This window comes from Gigantopelta aegis, unplaced genomic scaffold (genome assembly GCF_016097555.1).
Source record: "Gigantopelta aegis isolate Gae_Host unplaced genomic scaffold, Gae_host_genome ctg4700_pilon_pilon:::debris, whole genome shotgun sequence".
Classification (NCBI taxonomy): Eukaryota; Metazoa; Mollusca; class Gastropoda; order Neomphalida; family Peltospiridae; genus Gigantopelta; species Gigantopelta aegis.
This window is the reverse complement of record NW_024533996.1, coordinates 39,562-59,309: the sequence shown is the minus strand read 5'-3', so window position 1 is coordinate 59,309 and position 19,748 is coordinate 39,562. Positions and strand designations below refer to the sequence as shown.

Here is a 19,748-nt window from a genome sequence, read left to right as displayed (position 1 = left end):
CTATAAAAATAACATTTTCATGATTACATTATAATATTGGTTTTCACTCGGATCAGTATCGCCTGTTATCTCTTTCCCTTTGGTCACGCTCAAAGAACATAAAATCCTATTAAATAAAGATAATAGTATGATTCATTCATAATATTATACTTACAATGAGGAATGTAGCAGCCAATAGGACAGCCTTCACTTTAACATCCAAATCCATTGGAACTACAGATCACAAGAGTATACTATCTAATTGTCATAAATACTAACATTGTACACCGAAGTTATCTGCAGAAGTGAAGACCTCTTTTACTAAACCAGACCATCTTTTACTTATCTTCCCCACCCACCTCATTTCCATTAGCTGATAATACCTAATGTAATTGACAGTAATCTCTTACTGCATTTTACATATAACTGCATTATTTAGTTATAACAATTTTATTCTTAATATATTCATGTCTTTACAATAATGACTGATGCTTTTGTTGACGCACCTCAAAATTAATGTTACAGCAAATTGACAAGTAAAGAAGGTCCCTTTATTTTAAGTACTGTTTCACCATCAGCATTTTTAAGAGAAAACCAAGGAAAGAATACAGATGATACTACAGTCCTAGAGAATACATACAAGGTCCCATGATAGCATTGCTTGCCTCATACCCAATCCTTGCATGGGTATGAGGCTATCATACTCTTACTTGTTCAACATAACCAATGATAGTACCAGGAGGTGATTGAACTTCCATTTTTTGAAGACAGCAGAAACAAAGACAAGAGGTACAACGTAAAAAACGTTCCACATGAATCACTTCTCTTTGGTTGTTGTCAATGATGGCCATTGAGAATGGTCGTCTTGGACCACAACATTGACGAACACAACAATTAGAATCTGTAAGAATAGCATAGTGTGATAAAGTGTAAATATCTTAAGAATTGCTATCTATCCTACCTTCTGCTGCAAAATAGACATCTTGTCCAAGAGAGTTTCGTATTTTGTACTTGTTCTGACCCCTCCCAGAGATGTAAGCACTTGTAAACATAGTGAAATATTATCTCAGTACAACGTCTAACTTACCTTGAAAATAACTCAATTTGTTGGTTTTATTAAAAGTTGGTCAACATAAAGAAGATACTCTAATCCAGGTGGATAACCAGAGGGTATTGGAGCTTGAGATCTCACAGGATGTCCTTGACCTGAACTGGGAGGAATTGGAGGATAAAGTCCTGAGCCTGAGCAGGGACATGGGCTGCTGGATTTTGAGAAACTTGAGGTACTGGTACTGAGGTTTGTGCTGAAGGTACAGGAGCTACTGGTGCTTGTGAAGTATCTTTGGGCTTTCAGGAGCTAGAATAGTGTTAGATATATTCTCATCTGTTGTTTGTCATACTATATAATTACCTGCCATAATCAAGACTGTACTGCTGAGAAAGAAAGTAACTGTCAGTACTGTCACACAACCAATTGCTTTTGTCAAACTTCCTTTATCGGGCTATGTGGGAAGTCACTCTGAATGGATTTAAACTCCCAAAATGATCTCACATATTGAGGTTTATAATAACTAAAGTAATTTCTTTTCTTTTGACCCTATTTATAGGTGTTTTCACCTGGAATTTATCTCAATTCAAAATATTATGATGATCCTACAACATTCTCTCTACCTGCTGGGTTTGAGTTGAAATTAGGGCTGTTTATTATTCCATACATGTGACAAGGTTCCTGCACAATCAAGAAAGAAATAAGAAATAATTGAAGTTTCACACTTAATGAATTGCAGACAAAGAGGCCTAGGACCACAATCTCGGTTAGCTGCTCTTTACAAATTAATGATTAATGAAGTCCAGTTCAAGAGCAGAGAAATAGAATAGTTTCAGAAATACAATCAAAGAAGGAGATAAAAGTTGTGCTAACAAAAGAGGTTATAAAAAATAAAGTTTTATGAGTATATGTCTGTTTTCATTATATTATATCTGTCCACATGTGCTACGTTCAAAAAGCTATATGGTAAACACAGCTTCACTCAAATTACAATCATAAATACACATTTAAGGTAAATAATGCAACCCCTCAGCCATTCGTCCATCTCACTACTACATGCACAGGTATATTACAGTACATGTACTAGAGTCTACCTTCCTAAGAGTTACACTTAGAACTGTGATAAGTAAGTATGTACAATGGAAGATGTATTATATTATTTTAGGGTATTAACTCAATGTATATATTCATAGCTGTACACTCTAGTAAATTATAGGCACATTTACTATGATGTACACATAACTGAAGATTAGTTTAACTGCCATGTTTATCACTACATTGATTCCACATCACCACATCATTTCCATATCTTTTCTCCTTACAACATTGTTATATTCCTCACTTTTTCCCTTGTTCTCACTTCTTGCACAATCCATTTCCTTGCGTAATTAGATAACCAGTGCATGCCTTTTTATACCCATACCAACAGTACAATAATATACAGAAATAATAAATGGCATATTGTTATGCAATATAATAAATATAATGATAATTGTTTAATCAGTTACGAGTAACCCAATTGTCTAATTTATAACAATGGTCATGTGACTGCATAATATATAAGTGAACTACTTTCCCTATCCCAGTCATTATAAGAGTGCTTGCAGAGATGTCTAGCAATGAAGTAGAATGCAAGATACTTGACCACAAATCAAATTACTATGAAGAAAGTGTCAAAAATCCAAATTATCCTACTGGCATAAAAGTCCCTATTCTCCCTAAATTTGAGTTAAAGCCTGGTAAAGCTACTGGTAAGTGGATGTGATCAGTCTGAACACACATGTATATAGACCAATTAATTAAGTATATTTTTCATTGTAGTCCCTCCTGTCAACATCCTGCTCACAAGTGTAGCTTAATTGTGGCCAAGTAGTATTTTCTCAAAGCTTCTAGTTGATAGTGATAAATAAAAGTTGAGAATGAAATTAATAATCACATGTCTTGTAATTAAGTTTTTTCAATGTATGGTAGGATTGCTAGCTCGTAATTATGTCCTGCCATTTAAAATTGTGGTTATCTTGCAATCACTTTTAAGTAGTAGAAGGAGCATTGAACTACTGCAAGTTATTTCTCATATTAGCAATAATAGTATCAGCACCTACTTGTAAAAACCATGTGATTTGTAGTATATCAAATGCAAAAGGTTCTCCTTAAGCTTGATCTGTGCAGAAGTACATGTAACAAAATGGAAGTTCGATGCTCCTTGTACTTCTATATATGCTTCTGACAGCACCATTGTTACGTTTCTTTCTCCTTCTCATCCTACTTCTCACCCTATAACATCAATTCCTACTTCTCACTACATATATTATTACTTCTCACCATGTTAATTCCTCAATCTTTCCTCCTCAATACATAAAGTTGTATTGTTTTCTATATCTCACATTGTCACCAACCTTACTAAATTGCTTCCATCTCAGCTCTCACTTGTTCTTCATAGTTTTATTAATTACCTCTTCTTTAACATTTTATATGATGGAAATGGACAATATATCTCTTACAATAGATATTATTCTATAATATGTGTGTGTGTATTTATATTATATATATACTGTATATATATATATATATATATATATATATATATATTATATATATTATATATATATATATATATATATATAATATATATATACAAATACATCTACATATATATGTATAGTATATATATATGTATATATATATATATATATATATGATATATATATATGTATATATATATATATATATATATATATTATATATATAATATATATATACATATACATATATATATATATTCTATATATACATATAAATTATACATGTATATACAATAAGATATATATGTTATGTACATATACATCTATATATACATGTACATATATATGTATATATACTACATACATGTATATATATAGAACTAGATAGATACATATATATATATATAGATAGATAGATAGATAGATACATACATACATACATACATACATACTATACATACATACATAACATACACACACACACATATATATATATAATACATATATATGTATAGTTATTGTATATATATACGTGTGTGTGTTCTAGATCAAAAGCAATTAAATGCTGGCAAACATTTGCATTTATGATAATTGAAATTAATTTATCTCTTATAGATGGGAAATATTACTATTGGGTTCGTATTGTCACTGGATCACACTATGGTCTGGAGGCAGTGCTGAATATGTGTATATTAAACTCAGTGGGCAATAAATACTCTAAAATGATTCATGTTGGCTACTATGATTGGTGGTTTTGTAGGCTTTTTTAAGAGCTATTTTAAACAGAGTTCATACGATGATTTACTCATTGAAAGCAGTGAAGAATTGGATGTGGAAGTGGGTAACTGTTGGTTATCATCATTGGCTGTGGCCTTCGCAACTAGCACATGACTGGCTCGTCAATTTTATACAGGTCTTTGATTTGCAAAAAATACAAGATCCAAAACATTTTCCGTGCTACCATTGGATAGGCAACCCTACTATTGAAGCCTCTTGTACTGCATCAACAAGTAAGAACATGTATAGTAGACTTCATTATTATTGTGTTGTTTTACATAGCTCTTATGAAGGATGTACCTCTAACCCAATCTTAGTCAAACATCGACAAGATCAAGTTTCTAAGAGAAAGGAGATATATAAATGGTTAATTATCCTATTACTGGATATCCCTCTTCATTTGATGATGTAAGTGCTAAGCTACCACCAGATCAAGAGTTTGGGACTAAAAAAAGCAGTGGATTTTTATGGAGATGCATTTGTGGGTTTGAGTGTTTCTGCCAAACCAATTTTATTTCAAAATTATTACGACTATTTCGTGGGAATACTGGATTGCCTGATGTTGATGACAAGTCAATGATTTCACTTGATGAATTGAAGAGTTTGCACTTAGGCTAAGAGCAAAGGAGAAAGGACAGGAGTATTCCCCAGTTGATAGTGATCTTGTTGTCTATGAGGGATATCGTTGGGTCTCAGATGAAGAATTTGGTCGCCAAATACTCAATGGTGTTAATCCTGTGGTGATTCGAAAGTGCACTGCTTTACCGATACTTTCCTGTCACAGAAAAATGGTGGGACATTTAATGACAGAGGGCTGACATTTCTAAAGAGATGGAGGTTAGATCTATTTTATTTGAAAGAACACTCTGTTAAAACAAAGTTTTTCACATAGGCTGGTCATATCTACATTTTGTGATCTGAGTGATGTCTTTGATGGTTTGGAGTGCAGAGAAGGCCATTATTGCCCAGCTCCCTTCTGCCTTCTCTATGTTAACAATGCCAAAAACTGGTACCATTGCTATCCAACTTAAGAAAAAACCAGGTGCAGATAATCCTATTTTTCTGCCAACTGATTATTGGCTTGATTGGTTGCTTGCTAAAATGTATTATCGATGTGCTGATAGTCAGGTTTGTTAAAAGGAATTAGAAATTTCATTTTTTGTTTCTCTAATTTTAGTTTCATGAACTAGTTACCCACTACTTATCAACACACTCTATTATGGAAGGGTATGATGTGGCAACAATGCGTGCGTTCCCAGATACTCATCCATTATACAAACTACTTCAGCGTCATTTTCGTCACACTATAGCTGTCAATTCAGCTGCAAGAAAACTCCTCATTAGTGAAGATGGACTTATAGCCAAAGCTTTCTCTATAGGACCTAAAGAATGACAGAGATTGTTAAAACGAGCCTGCAGCATACATCGAGTACAATGGACTCATATTAAGAAAAAATGCCAAAAGAACGTGGAGTGGATGATCCAGAAAAACTCCCCAACTATCACTATCGTGATGATGGTTTTCAAAATTTGGGATGCAATTGAGCATATGTTCAGAACATCATTGATATTTTTTTACAAGTCTGATAACTGATGTCAAAGAAGACCCTGAGCTGAAAGCGTGGTAATGGAAGTTCACAAGGCTTTTCCAGCTTTCAATGGAAACCCAGAAGGTCGTGGGTTTCCTACCAGTATTACGAGCAAGAAGGAACTGGTTGATTATTGTACACTCATCATATTCACTGGTACTGCTCAACATGGTTCCATTAACTTTGCTCAGTTTGAAATATATGCATATGTCCCAAATGCTCCCTTTGCAATGCGTCTTCCTCCTCCTAACGAGAAAGGAAAAATTGACATGCCCACTATATTGAATGCTCTACCAGATGATAGATCTACCTTGTTATCTGCTGCTATTAGTTATCAGTTGTCCTTGTTCAGTCCTGAGGAGGTATGCTAAAGCTATTTTGATCCTTACTATCATTTAAATTATTAGATTTACCTTGGTGATTTACCAGCATACTGGTTTACAGAGAAGCAGCTCGATGTGCTGAGAGTAAGTTTATTCAGTCTTTGAAGGAAATTGAAAAAAAAGATTATCGATCGTAACAAGAGTCTGGATATTCGTTATGAACACTTTCAACCAAGTCATATTCCAAATAGCATTGCTGTTTAATTTGGCATTGATAAACATTTCATTGTTATAAGAACAATAATTTTGTTATCATTTACTGAGTAACTATATACTGTTTATAATAATCAGTTCTTTAATGATCGATGCATTAATCACTGATTGGATTTACATGTGTCAACAAACTAAATATTGTCATCTCTATTATTGAGGTCACTGGACCAATATATATTCACAGAATATGCAGGTGTGTGTGGTGTTAGACATTGAAATTAGTAGGAAATTCAGCTTAATTTGCTTGATACGCAATTATGGATTTCCACTGCCAAAGGCTCAACTGCTGCCATTAACTTTGGTCAGTATAACATGGCCACAATTTCATTTTAGACTGAAATACCTGATATTCTATATAACATCCAACTGGCATTTTATATATGAACATTATATTAGATCTACTCAACTTTTATATATAAAACTAGTCAGTGGAGTCTTAAAAGAATAACTCTCTTTTTTAAGGTAACCAATATAGTAATGCACTACATAAGGCCTAGGACTGGTTCATGATAGCCGATCTATCCACCCAGCCTCTCTTCAATGTGAGAACAAAAGTACTTTATATTGCAGTTCATTTTTTAATAACCACTTATAAGTCATAATTATAATGAATGGTATCTTACAACTATATTATAGCCATCACCACTCACCACTTTGGGTGGCCTGTGAGGCTACAATGAAGATGGCTAAATACTAAGGTATTACATAGTGGTGTTCCCCTGTGGAACATGATCTCATCTGTTTATCGTGATTAATAAAATAATATTTTGACCCCCAGTTGACCTTTATTACCTTATATGGCTGGTAATAGCACATTAAAGATTACGGTCATCTATGTTACTAAATTTAGAAAGATTCTTGTCTCGTTGTATCGTCTGGGTGAGTTGCATCATCTTTGTTGTGGCATCTGAACTGCTAGTATAAAAGGAAAACGAGCGACAAGTGAGCTCATTAGTTTCATAAATCATAAAATTCCAATTTACCTTATTAGTCAAGAGTTCAAGCTTGGATTTGCCAGAAACACACCCGCTGCAGCAATGTAAGCACAATTGTATGGGTGTAACAAGTCCCATGCATGTACTGTGCTTGCAAATGTCTATGTAATCAGTAACTTCCAGTTCTTTGGCAATTGCTTAGATAGTACAACCAATTAACCATATATGGTGTAGGGTTCTTATTATAATAATTAATTAATTCATCAATTTTTTATTATGTGTTATGTATACTTTAATACAAAATTAATACATATAGTTCTAATATTGATAGTTTTAGGTTCTAGAGTAAAGTATTAATTACCTATTGTTGTACAACACTCCATTTTTGGTAGAACAGCCATGCTATGACTTTTTGTTTCTCCCAGTATAGTATCAAGATGAGTGACTCTGGAGGTACTGAGTCAAAGGAAGCTATTCCATTGGAGGATATTGCATTAAAGAAGAAAGCCAAAGAGAGATAGCTTCACTACTGATGAAAACAAACCCACTAAATGAAGTTACTAAAAGGAAAAGAGTTAAATTAAAGTAGAAATGTTATTATAATATTATTATATGTTAAATTCTGGAACTTAATTATAGGGACATTCCTGTACTATCCATAAAACAATTACTAATTGTTTTTATAAATTCTTAACCCTTTCTTTTAACACTTACTATTTATTATTTATGACCTTTTGTTACTGATTAATGTCATATTCATTTAGATCTTGGTTCAAGAGAAAGATGTCAAGAGGAAGATAAAGTTCGTTCGCTTCTATCAGAGAAATTGTGAGTATTATCTGATGTGTATGCTACAAATAATGGAAGGAAATTTTACCTATTTTGGTTTGTATATGTTATAATATATATAATTATATTCATATTAATTACTCCATGTTTGTATAGTAAGATATATATAAAACAGGATAAAACAATTGGGAATAGCAACTGATAATACTAATTACTTGTTAATAGTATAGCTGTAATCTTTGATATTATAGACACTCTTATCTCTAATGAGTCATACTGTTACAATTTCACTATTTTCATATAACATTCCTTTATTTCTTCTTTTTATTTTTAGTTCAGTTTTGGCCACTCCATTGATTGTGTCATTATGTTCTTTGGTATTTTCTGTGCTATTGTTATCGGAACTGGGGATGCCCTTAGCATTTCTAGTATTTGGTGAGTTTATCAATGCCTTCATTAATGAACAGGTAAGACAAGCTACTAGAGAAACATTTGAAGCATGTCATATTCTTTCTTATTCTTGCTGTAGGCAACAAGTGCTGTTGTTGATATTCTGATGGAACAAAACTGTGTATACTATTTATAATGACTTATCTAATAATGTTAGTTATTACAAGCCACACCTGAATTGTTTAGCTGTTCTAGTCTTAGTCCTATCGTGGAGGAATACTATGAGACACCATATAATCTTTCTTGCTTATAAATGCAAACTTTAATTATTCAGGAGCAGTTACATCAAATTTCACATTCTCTATCAATCCTATCAACTGTGCTGTATTAGAATCTGTCACCGTCTCAGCTATATGGAGGATAACAAGTTGTGTAACCGAGGACAGTTTTTTATGACACTGCTAACATGTTCACTCTTTACTTTGTGATCATTGCTAGTGTAGTTATTGCAATGGGATTTTTTATGGTTGCTGCCTTTCAAGTAGCAAGTGAGCGACAAGTTCTTAAGATGAGATTGGGCCTACTATCGAGCTGTTTTGAGACACAGGATGTGGGATGGTTTGATTTGAATCCTAGTGGAGGAAGTGGCCAGTAGACTTGCTGAGTGAGCTACATTAATTTTTTATGCAAGATATACATATGATGTTTAAGTATACTGATCTGTGTAGTGCAGGTGTCAATATTTGAATGAAAAAAAATTATAATAATATCAAAATATGATTGGTTTTGTTTTTAAATTTTTCTCTTTCACCTCTCTTTGATTATTTTTTTCCTATTGCGTGATTTAGACAAAGTACAGACTGGACTTGGAGAGAAACTGGTTGTCCTTTTTCAGTTTGTCACTACCTTCTTTACTGCATTTATAGTAGGGTTTTTAAAAAGATTGGAGACTCACTCTACTTCTGCTGTCCATTGCACCTTTCTTGATAGTTGGTGGAGCTTTAGTAGCAGTTGTAAGTAACATAGTATTAGTGTAATGTGTTAGTGTGAGCATGTGTGTGTGTGTGTGTGTGTGTGTGTGAGTATGTGTGAGTGATATGAATGAACACTACAGTTCTATCAAGAATTTTAAAAGCATTATTAAACACCTAGTAATAATTAATGTGACTTACTACTAGAATACTGTTTAATTGTATTTCATTTCCTGAGCTCAGGTTACCTCAAAAGTTTACAAGGTAAAGGAACAGAAGAATTATGCTCTCTGCTGGAGCTATTGGCAGAAGAAGTTCTTTCATCTATAAAAAACTGTTCTAGCATTTGGAGGAGAATTCAAGGGATCACAAAAAGGTTTTTTTTTTTAATTGAGAATGTTACATGCTGTGAACAATTTGTTATAAACTATTTTAATTTAGATATGATAGTCGTCTTGCTGATGCTAGAAAATTTGGAGTTAAGAAAGGAATGGCTGTTGGTGGTGGTATAGCTTATATCTTTTCTTTATGTTTGCTAGTTATGCATTGGCTTTTTGGTAAGTCATCATCTGTTTAACAAATGGAAGAAAGTACAGTATTATATCAGACAAATGGAAGGACAGGAGCACGTATAATGCAGATGTTATAAATGATTAAATTATTCACAAGTGATCATCTTATGGATTCAGTTCAAAATTCAATGTTAATAGAAAGTAGTCTTCTGATATAGTACTGTAGTTTCTCTAAATTTTATATTCGATTTAATACAAATACTTTTTTACATTATTTTATAGGTTTGGTGGATGGTTAATATCACAAGAACTAGCACAAGGTGGAGATGTATCATAGTAAGCTCAAAATAATTGATATTCATTATATTTATGTGTTTCTTTGTATGATTCTTTTAGGTATTCTTTTGTGTTTGCATGGTGCCATTTTCAATTGGACAAGCTGGGCCCAACTTTGAGGAATTTCCCTGGATTAGGAGCAGCTGGAGCTATCTTTTGAAGTCATCAAGAGGGTAAGAATCTAAGAGAGACACATCTAGATCTAGATGTTTTCCTTATCCATCTTGTTACTATAGCAACCACCAATTGATTCTAGCAGTAATGAGGGAGTTGTACCTGATAAAGAGGATGTCACTTCAGTCCATTTTAAAGATGTTAACTTACTTATCCAGCACGCCCCGATGTACAGTAGGAAGACTTGTAACTATACAAGTCCTTTTTATATCATTGTTTCTCTATTATTGATACAAGTTCTCAAGTCATTCATATGAATGTTGATGTGGGTCAGATAGTGGCTCTGGGGGCCACAGTGGGTGTGGCAAAAGTACAGTTATTCAATTATTACAGCGATTCTATGATATGGACAGTGGAGAGGTAATGATGTCATAACTTCTTTTATCCACTATTGAGTATACAATAACAACACAGCAGTGAACAAATTTAACATTAACATTTAATTTAACATTGTAACTGTAGAGCTGTCCTTAAAATAGAACTAAATGGATGACTGAATGAAGGCTCTGTCCTCAATATCAATAACCATCTAATTTTTTGTCTTTATGGAGAGTTTCTATTGTAATAAAGACTAGTTAAAACAGAATGTTACTTTATACAAGAAAGGCAGATATGTAGAAAAATATCATGAAACATACTACTTAAAGCTATCCCTGAGAATTTTATTTGATCTCTTACAGATTCACATTGGTTCTCACTCAATTAAAGATCTAAATTTGAAGTTTATACGTAAACAGATAGGTAGTCAGTCAAGAACCTGTCTTGTTTGATACAAACTATTGTCTGATAATATCAGGTATGGACGAGAGGATGCTAGTCAGGAAGAAATTGAAGCTGCAGCATCTACTGCCAATATTCATGATTTCATAATGGATTACCTAATGGTTATGTGGGGGTGTGGGACAAATGGATTGATAAATGGAGGACAGGCTGATAAACAGATGAATAGATTTAAATCTCCTCACCAATTTCATCTCTCTCTCTCTCTTCAGGATACAAAACACTAGTTGGAGAGAGGGGGACTCAGCTAAGTGGAGGACAAAAACAACGTGTTGCTATTGCTCGTGCACTAATTCGTAATCCCAAAATCCTCCTCCTTGATGAGGCCACATCAGCTTTAGACAGTGAGAGTGAGTCGTTAGTTCAAGCTGCTCTAGAAAAGCTAGCCAAGGACGTACTACTATTGTCATTGCTCATCGGTAAAAGATCAAAGAAGTTTCTTATTGAATGTAATAATTTCCTTCCTTCTTTCTCCTTTTTTAGTTTATCAACTATACAAAATGCTGATCACATTGTTTGTCTTAGTGAAGGTGAAGTTGTTGAGACAGGTACTCACAATGAACTAATGAAATTACAAGGACTCTATTATGACATGGTCACTGCACAGGTTGGTTGTACATAACAAATAATAACACTCTATTATAACTATATTCATTACCTATATAGACACATGGTGGTGTGGATGATGCATTTTTGGCACTGCAACCATCTCTCGAGGAAATTTCTTCAAAAGAGAAACCTGCTGTTCTTCGCATGTACTCTCGGCAGACAAGTCATCAGTTCAGTCGTCAGATTTCAGAGAAAACGGCAAAGGAGAAAAAACAAAGAATGAAGTCAAACAAGAAAAAGGTTAAGATTCAAATATTTATTTTTCATCATTTGATGTATCCATCCATCTTTACCCACCTTCAATTTCATTCATTTGTTTCATTCTTTTATTTTATTATAGCAAGAAGAATGGGACAAAGATTTAAAGGAAGTTTCACTTGGTCGTATCATTGCACTCAATGCTAAAGAATGGTGGATTATGTGATTGGAGTATGGGCTGCTGTAATCAATGGCTCTATTATTTTTCCTCTTTTTGCCATCTTTTTTGGGAACTTCTAAAAAGTTAGCTTCATTTTATTGATTATATATATATTATTGTGTCCATTGATTAGGCATTTAGTGTTGAAGTAGTGAGGTTCTTAATAAAGTTCATCTTCCAGTGGTCTTTTCCTCGCTCTAGCATTTGTTTTCTGCAGCAAGTAACTTTATCAAGGTTTGGAAAGTTAAAAATAACACAAATTCTTCTTTAATTTATTAGAATATATATTATTTAACGACAGAATGTCAACATGTTTCTAAACTTTTTCTTCATTTTTTAGATCTTTTGTTTCAGTGTCTTGGTGAATATTTAACAGCTAGGATAAGATCCAGAGCATTAAAAGCCATGTTACGTCAAGTCAGTATATTTATTATTAAGAAGTTTATTGATACATTCCATCAATTTGTTGCTATATGTTTAATATGATATTTGACACCATCTTTTTCTTTGTTTGAAGGAGATGGCATGGTTTGATGAGGAGAGAGAAACTCAACTGGTGCACTTACAACAAGACTAGCAGAAGATGCTGCTCAAGTACAAGGGGTAAGACCCACGTCTTTGTAATAATAGAATGTTATGGTAGTAGATTACATAAGAAGATTATCAGTAGACCTGCTTAATTGAAGAGGGATACCCTCTTTAAGAAATAAAAGTACAAAAAATTCACAAAGGATACTAACTTATAGGGTATTAGAATATTATATATAGCATCAACAGATTTACTGTAATAAAATTACAATAATACTTTCTTCATATTGTAGGCTACAGGCAGTCGTCTTGCAATACTTATAGAAACAATGATCAGTTTATTACTTGCATTGGTTATTGCATTTGTGTATTCATGGATCATGACACTTGTGGTTTTGGGATTTTCTCCATTCTTGATAGTGACTGGAATCGCAAGAACATTATGTTTCGAAGACATCTCTTGAAAAATAAAGCTGCACAATCAGAAGCTGGAAAGGGTAAGTTATTTTAACTATAACTATTAATAGCATTATTGTGACATTACTATTGCTGGCTGTGGATTCGTTAGAGAATATTAGAACTGTGACTTCATTGAATCTTCAGAGCAAATTTGGTCAGCTCTATGAGAATGAAGTTCGTAAACCTTACAGGTAAATTGATGAAGCTATTTAATATTGATTATTACTCTCTCTCTCTCTCTCTCTCTTCTCTCTCTTCTCTCGGTCTCTCTCTCTCTCTCTCTCTTCATCTCTTATCTCATATATATAATAATATTAGAACTGCTCTGGTATTTGATGCTATTGAAGGTCTAGCGTATGGTATTTCTAAGGAATGATGTTTTTGGATATGCTATAACCTTCGATTTGGGAGCATTTTTAGTGACATTAGATGACAATCATGTCCTTCATACTGAGTTTTATGATTTGTTTAGAGCTCTCTTTTGCAATTGTGTTTGGGCCTTTGCTATTGGTCAAGCCAGTGCTTTTGCACCAGACTACACTAAAGCAAAACTATCAAGTAATCGTATATTTTCATTGCTAGATCGTGAACCAGTTATTGACAACTATAACACTGAAGGACAAGAATTGGTAAATAGTACATACAATATATGCATATGAAGGATAGAGTATTCACTTGTCTTTCTTTCATTCAGGACTCTGTTGAGGGTTCTGTATCAGTGAAAAATGTCTCTTTCAATTACCCATCTCGTCCAATGTCCCTGTCCTTCAAGACATCTCTCTTTCTGCTAATCCTGGACAAACCATAGCTTTTGTTGGACCTAGTGGGTGTGGCAAGAGTACAATTGTTCATTAATTGAACGTTTTTACGATGTTTTGGAGGGTGGTATCCCATGTCGATGGGTTAATGTTTGTAATTTAAATATACGCTGGTTGAGGTCTCAGATTGGTTTGGGTATCTCAGGAACCATCTTATTTGATATATCAATTGCTGATAATATTAGTTATGGTGCTAATGGACAGGTTGGTCAGTGATGAAGAGGTTATCGAAGCTGCCAAAGCTGCCAATATTCATGACTTTATTCAAGCTTTGCCACGTGTAAGTGTTCTATATAAATGTATTGAACAGTTGATAATATTTAAAAGTACACAGATTGTACAATGACAGATTACAACTTTAACTTAAAAGTTGACTGTTATGTCACTTATGTCAATGCTGTATTGCAAATGACTTACATTTTTTTCAGGGCTATAATACTAATGCTGGAGACAAAGGAACACAACTTAGTGGAGGACAAAAACAACGTATTGCTATTGCTCGTGCACTTATTCGTAATCCCAAGATCCTTCTCTTGGACGAGGCCACCTCAGCTCTAGACAGTGAGAGTGAACAAGTTGTCCAAGAAGCTTTAGACAAAGCTCGGGAAGGACGTACTAGTATTGTTATAGCTCATCGCTTATCAACAGTTTATAATGCTGATTGTATCATAGTTATCACTCATGGAAAAGTTGTAGAAAGTGGTACACATTCACAACTTATAGCCAGTGGTGGATTTGTACTACCAACTGCATCAGAGACAACAGCTTACAAGTTGAGAAGTTAAGATGAACAATTAATCAATTAGATATTTTTTGATAATTGCAATAGAATATTAGTCTGCTACATTAATTAAATCAATAATAGGGGATGAATTTTGCTACAGTTGAATGCATACATCTACTTAAATTTATTATGAGTGTAATTAATTGGCTAAAATGACAGTCTTTATAAATTAAATTACATATTTTCTACTTTTTCTAATCATTATACAAACTATATATAATTTGATTTAATCTTGAAGTGCTATCAGAACTTGTCTCATTTCATCATCTTCATCTGATGGGATAATCAAAATCATGGCTCCTCTCTTTTATGAACTTACACTTATCCCAACATTGAAAAACTATAACATTATAATGTACTGCACCAGAGTCAACAGCTTGCAAGTTGAGAGCAATTAATTAATTATTTTGATAATTACAATAATATATTAATTTAGCTAAATTAAAAACAACACATGAATGGATACTTTCTTAAAATTTTTAGTGTGTCTGTAATTTGCTAAAATTATAGTCTTTTAAAGTTTATCAGAACTGCACATGCTAATTTTCTAATCTTTATACTATAACATGCTAACTATATATAACTTGATTTAATCTTGAAGTGCTATCAGAGCTTGTCTCATTTCATCATCTTCTTCATCTGGTGGGATAATCACATGACCACAACCATGGCTTGCCTCTTTTCTGAACTTGCATTTACACTTTTCCCAACATTGACAAACTATAACACCAAAAAAAAGAATAGCAACAACATAGTTTGTATGAAGCCATTATATAGATAACCAGTAATACTACCACCAAACACAATAGCTGACAGGATCTGGCATATTAACATTGCTATACAAAATGAGTCTATGTGGTTTAATATTAAACTTCGAAATGGTTTGATAGATGTTTGAATGAGGCATAATATAATAAAACTGATATTAGTTGGATAAACAGCATTAAGTTAATATTGTATCCTCTAAAGACTGCCACATCAAATAGACAAATACAACAGTTATCATCCTCACTCCGTACCAGTAACTTTGTTCTTGTTTGTATGGACCTTGAAAAAGCCTCTAGAAATGGACGCAAATACTTATTAACACATCTCCATTTCATACAATATCTACCCAAGTAACAAATACTATGTAAGGTATAATGTATAACAACAAAACTTGTCACAGCTAAAGTAAACAGAACAATATGTTGAGGACTAGAGAGATAGTTAACATTACCATCACCATACCACACTACAACTGTTCCATCTTGTCCTGTACGAACAGGAACATAAGCTATGATGTCTATACAAGTGATGAGTACTTGGAGAAGGAGAGATGAATGAGACTAGCTAAGACTTGAACAGAGTAACTTGCTGTTTTGTTAGAGACTCGAGTTGAGTATTGACTAAATATGATGAATCCTATTACTAAAATCCACAAGTAGACTGGGATATATAAATTGTATACCAGTTTTAACAGTTGGTGTCATTCCATTGTATAAACACATTGGAAACCTAGATTAAGTTCATGAGAGAAACAAAGACTCTAGCAGTGTATACAAACCAATTGTTGTTATCCAAATAGTCAATAGTTGAAACAGAAGTGATATTCATAGCTATTATGATACCAGCTAATGGTCCTTCTGATATAGTCAGAGGTAAGGCAAGCATAATTGTTACCAGTAACAGACCAGATAGAGCATATCCCACTGTTGTAATTAACCCCAGATCAGAACATGGTCTACATTCTGTACTACCAAATACAACACTCATATTATGTTGACATTGTCCACAGAGAACACCTGTCTTACTGGACTCACAAATAGAGAGTGGGTCTGTCACATTGACAAGTACAGTATCAGTCTTACAGTTACCAGGAGGACAAAACAACAGCAAATCCTAAATCACTCTTATTATCAGATAATATATGACCCAACCATTGACCAGGAGATATAGAAATAGTGTTTGTAGTGATGTTACATATTGTTGTAGGTGAAATATCAGTGATAAAACTATTACATACACACTCACCTTCATTTAATATGAACCCCATTGGACAAGGATAGACATATATTTAGCTGACCAAAGATGGTGGATTGCCTGGTGTTGCAATATTTAATACTCCATGTTTTAATTCATTTAGTTTACTGAGAACATTTGTAATTGATTTGAGTACAGTTACTACCAGAGAGAGGTACTAGTGTTTGTCCTTGTTTTAAATATAAGATATTTGGAGAGAGCTTTTCTTGTTTAGTATAATCATTAGCAATAGTAGCTACAGCAGGAGAGTAAACAATGTTACCAGAATCATCAACAGCACAAGTGATGTGACTATTGTCTTACCAGGGTAAGTGTTAATGATAAGATGTAATGTTGAGCAGTGTATGGAAATTCTTTCATTTTTTGTAGGATCAAGTTGACAAGACATATTTTGACTGGTTTAGAAGACATTTGTTTTATTTCATTTTCATGATAGTTTGGTTGATCAAAGTGTATGATTGATTTCCAGTCAAAGTGGACTGGTTTAAAGTCATTTTTGTGAGTAGAGGAAAGAGCAATTGTAGAGAGGAGTGGCATATATACTATTTCCTGCTAGTCCTGCTGTGTTTCCTTCAAATTTCAAAGTGATATTTAAATTATTTAGATCTGTTTTTGTGGTATTAATTTGTATAGCACATCTACTGTGACCAGGGAGGACTACATTATCAGCATATATAGCTCCACCATATAACAAAGCACTGTTGTTAAGGAATGTAGCAGTTAGTGGTTCTTGGAGAATAAGGAATGAGTTGTAAAGTTTAATGGCAGCTCCTATAGTTGCCTTGTTGTTTTTTAAAGGATACTTTTCCTATTATATGTAAGTTGCTGTGATTATACTGCAATTGTTGGTGAGTTGCTGTCTTGAAAATTACTATTTTCCTCTGACAAAGATGTCATTCCAGTTTATTAACATCAAAGATGGAACTTGTAGAATACACTGCATAACCAATATACTTATTGAAGATGAAATATACTTCAGTATCTTCTAATACAATAGAGATGTTGCTTTCTTTGTAGTTTGGAAATTGATCTCTCACAAATGCGTAAAGGCAAGAGCCAGAGTTTCTACATTTAACCCCTTTTAGGAATATATTAACGAGCTTTGCACAGCATATTTCAAAAATATTTAGATAGATTTTTTGACTATACTGATTTGAGCGATCTCTATATGATACCTTTCAGTTTGCACAATTTTCACGTTATTGAATGTAATTGGTGTCCATACATTTGTGGTGTTTATTAAAGTAACATGTGTGACACAAGATGGAGATAACAGTAATACATAGACCACCAATTTGTTTAGTTGTTGGCATAATACCTCCATTATATTCATCTACATCTTTTAGTGAAAATTGAGACTTCATCATGCCATTATAAAATAACACTAGTAAGACTCCTGTTACTGTTCCACTATTATAGCCAAAGGTAGTATTCTGAGTTTCAAATTTAGCCACATAAGACTGGTTATACAGTACAGTTAACCCACCAGCACCAACTATAGGAAGTGTACATATCTCATGTCCTATTAGAGTCAATGGTGGTACATCTGGTATAAAATTTAAGTTATAAAAAAGAGCTGACTGTGACAATACAACATTAACAGGTGTCATATTAGGAGAGATATGTTCAGTATCTTTAAATATTATAGCTATACCACTACCACCACAAGCAAATATATCAAAATCAATACAGTACCTATTACCAAATCCATATTGAACTTTAACATGATCCATTAATGATGAGGCAAGAGGATTGAGTATTAGTATAGCATATCCTACATAATGTGCTATATTAAACACGTTGTATTGTTATATTGTAGCAATGATTAAATACCAGCAAAGCTTTCTGTTTTTATCTTAAATGTGGATGTGTATCATTGAAGAATGTCACAGCTGGTTTTCTTATTGTTGCTCCACATCCAGTGAACTCCAAATTTTCTAAAGTAATACTTGATATATTAACAAACCCCAAACCAGTAGTTGAGGAGGAACTTTCATATTTTGAGCATTTAATTGATGATTTTCCATCAGTGAGTCCTGTTAATGTAACATTACTGACATTTCCAATAAGACAAAAGGTCATATTGTACAGTACATAGTTCCTCTGTGTCAAATTAAGAACCAAGTTATTTTGTATTGATACATTACCACTACATAACCAGTACCACAGTTGATCACTTGTGTTAATTGGAACAATATATGAGAAAGTGGTTCAGCAGTGGTAAGTGTTGAAATAACAATTATAAGTACAAACAATACTGGACTATGAGAAGATACCATTTTTATTAATCCTGCAAGTACTATAAAATAATATCTATAACTATAGCAGTATAACAATTATACTTACATAAGTGATGACAAAATCACAAGACACTATCCAAAGATCTACAATGAAGTCAAAATCATCAATACAGATTGATATGAACTATATCTCCGTGTACAATTATATATACTTCATATATGTTTTTTCATGTTTAGATAAATGTTTATGAATAAACAGACAAGTTTGTCTTAAGCAACAATAAATTACTTATGTCATTAATGGCATCTTAATTGTTTTAATATCTATAAAACTATCAATGTCAGAACATGAACATATCATGTAGGATTGATCTATAATTCTTGTAGTTTTCTTCTCTGTACATGAATAAAGATGGATCATAGTTTTTTATATAAAGAAAATTGACATTAAATTCCCAATATTATTTTTATC

At 33.1% G+C, this 19,748-nt stretch overlaps 1 protein-coding gene and 2 pseudogenes across 1 annotated transcript; 2 read left to right on the top strand and 1 right to left on the bottom strand.

The window, feature by feature from the left end:
* Positions 1–52: 52 nt before the first annotated feature.
* Positions 53–1,031, bottom strand: LOC121392861 (annotated as a pseudogene).
* Positions 1,032–2,636: 1,605 nt separating this feature from the next.
* Positions 2,637–7,967, top strand: LOC121392860 (polyunsaturated fatty acid 5-lipoxygenase-like). Its single transcript, XM_041523918.1, is given in 10 exon segments — positions 2,637–2,778; positions 4,310–4,400; positions 4,609–4,692; positions 4,940–5,117; positions 5,271–5,324; positions 5,326–5,454; positions 5,504–5,744; positions 5,777–5,853; positions 5,855–6,277; positions 7,872–7,967. Coding segments are annotated over 10 exon segments (1,515 nt in total).
* A 715-nt stretch (positions 7,968–8,682) lies between these two features.
* Positions 8,683–15,015, top strand: LOC121392859 (annotated as a pseudogene).
* The last annotated feature ends 4,733 nt before the right edge of the window (positions 15,016–19,748 follow it).